Below are 11,161 nucleotides of genomic sequence, written 5' to 3' on the forward strand. Positions count from 1 at the left end.
TTCAAAAAAATAAAAATAAAAATTCTTACTGACCCCAAATTTTTGAACGGTAGTGTATAATGCTACAGAAGCTTTGTATTTCAGATAAATGCTGTTCTTTTGAACTTTCTATTCATCAAGGAATCCTGAAAAAAAAAGTACACAACTGTTTTCAACATTGAAAATAATCATAAATGTTTATTGAGCAGCAAATCAACATATTAGAATGATTTCTGAAGGATCATGTGACACTGAAGACTGGAGTAACGATGCTGAAAATTCAGCTTTGCCATCACAGGAATAAATTACTTTGTCAAATATATTTAAATAGTACACAGTTATTTTAAATTGTAATAATATTTCACAATATTACTGTTTTTTACTGTATTTTTAATTAAATAAATGTAGCCTTGGTGAGCAGAAGAAACTTCTTTTAAAAACTTTAAAAATCTTAGTGGTTCCAAACTTTTGGACTGTACTGTATATAGTTTAAATTGTTACTGCCTTTAGTTATTATTTTGGAATAAATGTAAAATATGTTTCAGGCCATTTTGAGTTTGATTTGACATTAAATAAAGCGTGACAGTTGTTTAATTACTTTTTAATTAGTCTTTCCATTAACGACATCACTATCTTCATTAAGGCAGATTCAACGAGAACGCGCATGAAAACAAGAGGCGGGACTTATTACACAAACCAATCATATCGAATCATAGCGCGATGGAGGCACTGCCTCCTCTCATGTGACTTTCCCTCATTCATTCTCAATTACCCCCCACTAAACTATCTAAATATCTATATTAGGTAATTATATAGGAAGACTTCTGATGCAAAAGCTGCTAAACGCCTCCTCTGTCAAAAATGAGATGATAATGAGCAAATGCTCTCCGCACATAGTATACGTTCATCAAATACTTACGCTTCAGATCTGCTAAATCCCAGCCTCAGCCCGTTCAGGAACACCGGTTTCTTTGGCAGAAACCACTAAACGCCACTTCCCTTTGTCAGAAAAAGCCTCTAAGTTCACAGAACCAATCAGAAGATGCGAATCAAATTGAATGACGGCATGCTGTGCATGTCTGCAAGTTTTTCTCCTTTTTGATTTTAAAGAGATTTTAAACTAAATGAGATGGGGGAGTGTGATGAAATGGATGAACCTCTCACTTTCAGCCTCATAATTCTGCCCATTCCAAGGCTAAAGAAAATTATCACAGTGGCAATAAGGACAGGATTTTTATTGTAGCACGTAAACACAACAGTATTTCGTGTGCTGCTTTTGCATCTGAATGAAGACAAACGCACACATATGTATATATAGAGTATATGTATAACTTGTATAGTTAATTGGGTAAAACAAATATCTAAAATGCATATCTAAAAAGTCTGTTTGGTCAAAAAGAGTTGGAACCATAATTGCAACAATAGGGGCTTTCACACCGGCTATTTATGGGAACTTACAGGTTATAAGTTATAGGAACTACCAGGGTTGCGTTTCCCGTACAACGACGTAAATAACCATAGTACGATGCATCATTGAACAAATCAACTATCTAGTCACGACTGTTTCCCAAAACCATACTGTCACAAACCTGTCTTTCAGCCACGTTGGTTAATGATGTCATGCAGGAGGTGGAGTAGCCTAATAACTTCTTTAAATGAATCCGTTTGAGATCAAATTAATGCAAGATTTTTTTTGCTATACGGACATGGCATCTGAGGACTAATTCTCATCAAATTCTCTCAGTTATTTTGCTTTATTTCCAGATTCAATCATAGGCTCATTCTTACGTACTAGAGCACATATGCACATGCACACTCTTCAAAAGTGGTGCTTAAAATCTCTTGTTAAACTTAAATATGTAAATGACATTTGTATATACAGTATTCAAAATAAAGGATATACATTGTACTTAATCTATGGTCTATTTTATTTGTTTTTAATAAAATAAGGCACCAATTGATTGATCAAACGTAACTCTGGACAGAATAACTCAAATACTAATCAATAAAAGTGCAAAAAAGACCAAAACATGACCAACAGGGGTCCATTTTGTGTCCTGTTTCAGCACATGTGCACATGTCACATGGCTCCATATTTTCTCCAATGAAAAGTGCTTTGAAAAAAATATGTGTCACCTTTACTGGCAAGAATTTTACATTATATATCATCAAATGTTTTAGAGAAAATAACAAAAAACTGTGTGTTGCCTCAAGGCAACATTGTAATCGCATAAGGCCGTACAGGCATAATAGGTTTGAATACAAATGTATCATATTTGTAAGGAAAAGAGTTATAATTATCTAAATATATTTGCATTTTCACATGATTTTGTAATGCACTTATAAGAATAGTAATTCACATACTATATCTGCATATATATTATGATCTGCACATTTTCTATAGCACTTCAAAAAGGTATACAACACGGGTAACACTGGCAGTTGATGAGGGTGAGTGTCAGACTGTGATGAGGAAGATGAAATCATAGTGACAATCCGTCAGGGACAGAGTGAGGGTGAGAGAGAAGATGGAGATGAGGATGAAGATGGATATGATAACTTGATATAGTAACATAATAATATGATGGTTTGGTATTTCTTGTGTTCCACTATGATACAATGTGGCCTGAGGGCAACAGCTGGATATAAAATTTTACTTTTTATTAAATATGGAACTTTTAATACATTAAAAACTGGATCAATTTGTTTGTTCAAGTGTCTAATTAAAGAAATTGAGGTTTTCAATAAATATATTTATTTTTTCTACATGAAAATGCCAAATGTTTCAATTTTTCCATTGTGGTACAATGTTGCCTTGAGGCAACAAACTTATAAAAAATAAATAAATAAAAAATTTATGAAAATGTTTGTTGATTTTGATAAAGTGTACAATTCTAAGCCGGAAAAACAACACAAATAATTTTTCCCTCATTGATATCATATTGCATACCATAGAGGGTTTTAATGTCAGCTTGCTAGTTTTGGTGTTTCGGGAAACACCAAATCGTTGAACTATGTTAGTAACGACAGAACTTGTGATGTTAGCTGGCTAATGATGCTTTTGAGAAACGCACCCCAAGATGGTTCCCAGAGAACTAAATGCTCCCCCAGCATAGGGCCATTTTTCCTGTTTGCATTCACACTGCCAGTAGGAACTCTGAAGTGACCAACAGCGAAGTCATTTAAGCACAGCAGTCAGCAACGTCAATAACTGGAGACTGGAGGACGCCTTGATCGGAGCTGTGTTTTTGTTGTGTCATGGATTTCATGATAATGGAGATGGAATGCAGACATATAAGTTATGCGACGGAAAGAGCAAAAAGAAGGATTAAGAGATTAAATCTCTTATGACAACTTGTGGTGCTACATATCATCGAGGCTGAGAAAAAACACAACGCCGCAAACAAAGGCGACAGGTAAATGCCATTAACATTAGCTTTCTGTAAGTTTATGTCTTGTGACACTTTAAAATACACGGCTTGAATATATATGGTATGTATTTGACCAATCAACGTACGCTTACATCACTGGTTGTTCCTATTGTGCTGGGTTAGACGCTACTCTGAAGTAGGAGCTAATTTAGTCCCACCAAAAGGAGTTCCTAGAACTAAATTCGTTCCCAGTTCCTGCAGTGTGAAGTGTGTACTTCCTCCTAGATGTGCTGATATTTGGTAATACGATATGCATTCACGTTCACTCTCTGACAGAAGAGGGCGCTGATGGAACAGCAGAAATGCAGCGGTTACCCCGGAAACCCCGCAAACAAAGCTGCTGCGCAGGTGAAGTTTTTAAAATGCTTCAAACAGACATTCATTTTTTTTTTTTTTTTTGAAATCTCAATATTGTTCATCACAGCAACAAATACTTAATACTTAAAGACTTAATAGGCCATTTATTTTCAAACTTAAACATTTTTATATTTTAATCTGGACTACAACATGCCCTAATGATTAGAAATGTTCTGATTATTTGTTATTGTTCAGTAAAACTTTGAGACATACGGCTTTATTAGTTAACATGTTAATTCATTATTACCAAATTGACAATGAAAAATACTTATAAAGCATTAATAATTAATGTTAATTTCTTATTTAATGTTTAATAACATTACTACAATCAAAAGAATTTATTTAATGGACCTGAGATAAAACTAACAATGATCAGTTGTATTTCTTAACTAACATTAACAAAAAATAATACTTTCTGTGACAAATGTAGCTATTGCTCAATCGTAGTTAATGCATTAAATAATGAAACCTTATTGTAAAGTGTTTCCTGTTGTTCTTTATAGCCTAATTCTTTTGCACTTTAATCTGTTTAAAAATTGTATTTTTTATATATTTTCTGTGTATTACAAAAAGAGTTCTTAAACCTGTTATACTATGACAACACTTTTTTTTTTGCAACTTATTTCAATATCGCAATAATACCATATACTGTGATAAAAGCTTCAGCAATTAATCGCAACATGAAAATTTGATACCGTCACATGCCTATTTCCGCCATTATTTTTAGGGACTATGAAAAGGTTCCTCCGGTGCGAAAGCCCCTAATATTAGAGCCACAATATGCATTGATTTGTTGTACAAATCCAGCGCTAGTCTTTCTCATATAACACAACCGGCTTGATTTGATTGGCAGTTGTCGTAGATGTTAAAACTGTCCGCTGTTGAGTAGTCACTTCCGAGGAGCGTTTTCTTCTGTTATAGATGCTGCTGACTTTCCTCCTGAAATAGTTTCCTGAGCAGACGTAGAGCGCCGGATTCAGGCAGCTGTTTGAGAACGCCAAGTATACAGAAAACTGGTTTCCAATATTTAAGAAGTTGGCCCACTTATTCTCATCCAAAACCATCAGATCACAGAGCATGTCGATGAAAGTTATGAAGTGAAACGGACCCCAGCAGGCGAAGAACAACAGGGTGACGGTGCACACCAGGATCGTAGCCTTCCTGTCGTTTCTGTCTTCCCAGTTACCGTTGTCTCTTCTTCGCTTCAAGGCTCGGACGATATTGAAACAGCAGAATGTGATGACCAGGAACGGCAGAGCAAATCCCACCAGGTTTAGTTGTATTAGATGAGCCACTCTCCAACTTCTGCTGGGATAATCCAGCATGCATTCGACGGCTTGGTGAGCCGGAATGTCTTTCAGTTTTCGCATCACAGCATTTGGACAACCCATTCCCACACCAAACAGCCAAAGAACAACACAAATGAGTTTGGCGTAGCGTTTCCGCCGCAGCCATCTGGCCTTCATGGTCAAGACGAGCGCGAGGTAGCGGTCCACGTTCACCATGACCAGCATGTAGATGCTGGTGTACATGTTGACGGTGATGGAGAGGTTGACGACCTTGCACATGAATTCCCCATAAGACCACATGAAATAGTTACGGATGTTCATGGCCCAAAAAGGCAGGCAGACTAGTAGGATGAGGTCAGCCAGTGCCAGATTACCAAGGTAGATCTCAGGGACGGACCATCGGCTTCTCTGGAGCAAGAACACTAGCAATACGAAAGAATTTCCTAGAATTCCTGTCAAGCACACGATGAAGATGTACGGTGGGATGATGGAATAGACTAGTTGCCAGTCTGTTGAGTTGAAAAAATCCATGTATGCTGGAGTGACGGATGTGTTTGGAGGCTGAAGTGTCGCCATTGACACAAGCTGTTCTGGTTGCATCCTAGAAGATAAAAGAGCTGCTGGACATCAGCTGGAACATCATGAACTCACTGCATTTAACTGCTTTTAATGAAAGCTTTTTTCTGCCTCTGAATAAAAAGTTAAAAAGGTAATTATGACTTTTTATCTCACAATTTATATGAACTCGCAATTGCGAGAAATAAAGTCAGAATTGCAAGATATAAACGTGCAAGTCTGACTTTTTTCTTGCAATTCTGACATTTTTCTCGCAATTTTGAGTTTACATCTCGCCATTCTGACTTCTATTTTCAGAATTCTGAGATATAAACTTGCAACTGCAAGTTAGAAAGTCCTATTCTGAGAAAAAATGACTGACTATTTTTCTCAGAATTGCAAGTTTATCTCACTCACAATTCTGACTTTATAACTCACAATTTTGACTTTATAACTCGCAACTCTGATTTTATAACTCGCAATTGTGAGTTATAGTCAGAATTGCAAGTTATAAAGTCGCAATTGTGTGTTATAAAGTCAGAGTTGCGAATTATAAAGTCAGAATTGTGAGAAATAAAGTCAGAATTGCAAGATATAAACGTGCAAGTCTGACTTTTTTCTTGCAATTCTGACATTTTTCTTGCAATTTCGAGTTTATATCTAGCAATTCTGACTACTATTTTCAGAATTCTGAGATATTAACTTGCAATTGCAAGTTAGAAAGTCCTTTTCTGAGAAAAAAATGACTATTTTTCTCAGAATTCAAGTTTATCTCACTCACAATTCTGTCTTTATAACTCACGACTCTGACTTTATAACTCACAATTGTTATAAAGTGGCAATTGTGTGCTATAAAGTCAAAATTGTGTGTTATAAATTCAGAGTTGCGAATTATAAAATCAGAATTACAAGACATAAAGTCAGAACTGCAACTTTATTTCACGTAATTCTGACTTTATAACTTGCAGTTGTGAGTTTATATCACACATTTCTGAGAAAACAGTAAGAATTGTGAAATAAAAAGTCACAATTACCCTTTTTATTTTTTATTCAGTGGTGGAAACAAGCTTCCATAGCTTTTACTTTGGTTTCAAATTTGAAATATTAATATTATCTGCTGTTAAAATAAATAAATAAATAAATAAAGTTTAGTTGCCTCCTTTAATTATAATCAGATTGGCTAACAAGACATTTCAACATTTTTTCAACTTTAAAAAATGTATGTTGACTTATTGATCATAACATTCCCTAAGTGACTTCAAAAAGTATAGACTCAAGTTACATTTTATATTTTCTTAAGTTACATTTATATAATGTCTGCATGTGATTGCATTAGATATATATATATATATATATATAAAGTGTAATTTATATAATAATTAAACAACATATTTGCATGTTGACAGTTCTCAGGTACACAAATAAAATATTTAATCTTATTGGTTTTATTTTAAAATTATTTATTTTAATTTTACATTTTTATGAAATTGTTAACTTTTTTTTTTTAAAAAATGAACACGTAATCCACTGATTTATTGTTTAAAAAATGCACAAACAATTTACAAGCAAAACATTTAATAAAAATTTGTTTGTGTTTGAAATGATTAGCGTTAAAAAGCATTGTGTCTATTCCTGATCTAATGCAGTGGTGTTAACATTATTGTAAGTGTGATAAAAGCATCCAAATACTTTTTGAATCCACTTTAAATGATAAATAATAAATGTTCTTTACTTACCTTTACACCAGGAGTAAGTTTCTTGCGAGTGTTTTTCTGGTGGACTGAAAGCCCTCACTTTATCCTCACAATCTTCTTGTTCTTGTGGAAGGAACGTTCAGTAAGAGACGGAGAACAGCTCTGTCTATACAACCACATTCCTACACAGCCATCGAGCGCCTGCTGAGGAGAATCTGTTTATACTTCAGTCTGCGTCTTCCCTAGTTGAACACACGAGCACTATTACAGTTTTTTTCAATTGCTAACATACATTTGTCCATTCTGTAGTCACATTTTCAAAACTCTAAACACATTTAGCAGAACATCCGTCTGTTGTGGTCATACCATTAACACAATTCATGTCGTTTTCACACAAAATGCAATCAATTAACACATTTTTTAAATGCTTAAATTTTCTTTTCATATAAGCTTACCTCATACCAAAATCATGGATCTTTCTCATCTTATTTGCAAATGCTTAAACACAGCAAGTCAGAAATGAAGACCCAATGTTCCAATCTTTAAATATAGGATAAAACCTCTAATTCTGCAACAACAGCAGCTCAAAAGTATTGAAAAAAATATATAAAACAAATACTGAAACAATTGATAAGCATTTTTAATTAGCAGATCACTGAAATATTGAGCAGATTCCAGTCTCAGTTGGAAGTATAGTCAGGGGTTGAACTTCTTTCCATTACATGGACATACACAGTAAAATACAGTTTTTTTCAATTGCTAACATACTTTTGTCCATTCTGTAGTCACATTTTCAAAACTCTAAACACATTTAGCAGAACATCCGTCTGTTGTGGTCATACCATTAACACAATTCATGTCGTTTTCACACAAAATGCAGTCAATTAACACATTTCTTAATGCTTCAATTTTCTTTTCATATAAGCTTACCTCATACCAAAATCATGGATCTTTCTCATCTGATTTGCAAATGCTTAAACACAGCAAGTCAGAAATGAAGACCCAATGTTCCAATCTTTAAATATAGGATAAAACATATACTTTTGCAACAACAGCAGCTCAAAAGTATTGAAAAAATTATATAAAACAAATACTGAAACAATTGATAAGCATTTTAATTATCAGATCACTGAAATATTGAGAAATAGCAGATTCCAGTCTCAGTTGGAGGAATAGTCAGGGGTTAAACTTCTTTCATTACATGGACATACACAGTAAAATAGGACTCTTTGAATCGGATTTGTTCAGTGTGGATGAAGAACAACACAGAGGAGCAGAGAGAAAATAATATCTGGGTAAGGGAGAAGAATAGATGAAGGAGGAAAGGAGAAGTTGGATCAGGACAAGGGAGAAGAAGAGGTAGAGGAGAGGAGGAAGAATGTGTGCTGGACTGTGCATCTCTGTTTTTTTCACTTACATATGTAGAACCTATGAAAGCTTATTTCTGCCATGAATAGAAAATAAAAAAGGTAATTGTGTCTTTTTATCTCACAATTCTGACTTTTTAAACTCAATTCCTATAGTTTATATATCACAATTCTGAGGGGAAAAAGTCAGAATTGTGAGATGTATATTCACAATTGCAAAATAAAAAAATAAAAAAATTGAATTGTGAGATAAAAAAATCACAATTACCTTTTATACTTTTTTTATTCTGTGGTGGAAAAAAGCTTCAACAGTAACCAAAGGCCATGTATGTTGGATTTTTGTTGATCAATGGCAGCAATTTCATGTTTTCATTTCAGTAAAAGCTTCATGTAAAGCTTTTACTACAACAATTCCACTACCACTATTCCATATATGCAGAATGTGTGGTCTGCGTAGGGCACTAACTACCAAGGGGACACCATCCCAACCTCTATGAGGGCACCATCAACACCACACACCCAACCCCAGAAAGATTTCAACCAAGGGGTCACTGAAGTCCTGCATAAGGGACACATCTGACCAGTAGCTGCCCTGAGCAATTCTGTTACTTTCTTCTTCTTTTTTTCTACTGCACATTCTATAAAGTAATGCATTATACTATTACTGTAGTACAAGGAAACTGAATTATAAAAACAATGGATTTCATATTTTCTGCAGGTAGAACTGAAACATGACAAGTAATGCATTTTTCATAATGCCATCAACTGTTAGTATTTTGACAGTCATTGCGCTTTGATTGACTATATGTTCATGTTGGATAGAAAACTAGTGCTAGTGTTTGACAGAACGACTCGATTTTGAATCAGGTTTGCTGTGTTTTGATAGAGTTAGTATATGTTGAAAAAGGTTTTTAGCGTTTTGAAATGTGGAGTTTGTGTTTATATAACAAAATTTGGTTTTGGGCAGAAAATTAACTATTTGGCTAACTGTGTGATGTTTGTGTGTTGCTGTGTTAAGAGTTTAGAAAAAGTACTTTAAGTATTGCTAAATGCTTGTTAGCAATTGAAAAAAACTGTAACACACTGAACAGTGATGGATGAAGACTTCAGAGTAATGCAAACACAACATCTGTGGGCCACAACTCTGGATATTAGGCTTGATTTATTTGCGGATTTGTTTCCTTATTAGAAAGTATTACATACTTCACTTAATACTAATAGTACATAACATACTAAAATGACAGAAATTTGGGTAGTTGCACTGTCAAACAGTGTGAAATTATTATTATCTATATTTATTACACATGCAGTTTTTATGAGATCATATTAATTGAGAAATGGAATATTTGTACTTCTATAAATTAATGGATGGACGGATGGATGGATGGATGGATGGATGATGGATGATGGACGGACGGACGGACGGACGGACGGAAGGAAGGATGGACGGATGGACGGACGGACAGACAGACAGACGGACGGAAGGAAGGACGGACGGACGGATGGACAGACGGATGGATAGATGGATGGATGATGATGGATGGATGGACGGACGGAAGGAAGGAAGGATGGACGGACGGATGGACAGACGGATGGATGGATGGATGGATGGATGGATGGATGGATGATGGACAGACGGATGGACAGACGGATGGATGGATGGATGGATGGATGGACGATGGATGGATGGACGGATGGACGGATGGACGGATGGATGATGGAGGAATAGATGATGGAGGGATGGATGGATGGACAGATGGATAGATAGATATAGGGGTAAAAGGTTTCAGATGGATAGACGGACGGACGGACGGATAGATGGATGGATAGATGATGATGGATGGACGATGGATGGATGGATGGATGGAAGGATGGACGGACAGACAGATGGACGGATGGACAGATGGATGATGGAGGAATAGATGATGGATGGATGGATGGATAGATAGATATAGGGGTAAAAGGTTTCAGATGGATAGACGGACGGACGGACGGATAGATGGATGGCTAGATGATGATGATGAATGGATGGATGGATGGATGGATGGATGGATGGATGGACGGATGGATGGACGGATGGACGGATGGATGGATGGACAGACGGATGGATGGATGGATGGATGGATGGATGGATGATGGATGGATGGATGGACAGACGGATGGATGGATGGATGGATGGATGGACGGATGGATGGATGGACAGACGGATGGATGGATGGATGGATGGATGGATGGATGGATGATGAATGGATGGATGGACAGACGGATGGATGGATGGATGGATGGATGGATGGATGATGCATGGATGGATGGATGGACAGACGGATGGATGGATGGATGGATGGACGATGGATGGATGGATGGATGGATGGATGGACAGACGGATGGATGGATGGATGGATGGACGATGGATGGATGGATGGACGGATAGATGGATGGTTGGACGGATGGCTGGATGGACAGACGGATGGATGGATGGATGGATGGAT

At 36.1% G+C, this 11,161-nt stretch overlaps 1 protein-coding gene across 1 annotated transcript; it reads right to left on the minus strand.

Moving 5' to 3' along the window:
• Nucleotides 1-4,485: 4,485 nt before the first annotated feature.
• Nucleotides 4,486-5,656, minus strand: bdkrb1 (bradykinin receptor B1). The gene has a single exon (XM_048190302.1). The coding sequence runs from the start codon at nucleotides 5,654-5,656 to the stop codon at nucleotides 4,577-4,579; it is 1,080 nt and encodes a 359-aa protein (XP_048046259.1). The 3' UTR covers nucleotides 4,486-4,576.
• Nucleotides 5,657-11,161: the final 5,505 nt, after the last annotated feature.

Source organism: Megalobrama amblycephala, linkage group LG5 (genome assembly GCF_018812025.1).
Source record: "Megalobrama amblycephala isolate DHTTF-2021 linkage group LG5, ASM1881202v1, whole genome shotgun sequence".
Lineage (NCBI taxonomy): Eukaryota > Metazoa > Chordata > Actinopteri > Cypriniformes > Xenocyprididae > Megalobrama > Megalobrama amblycephala.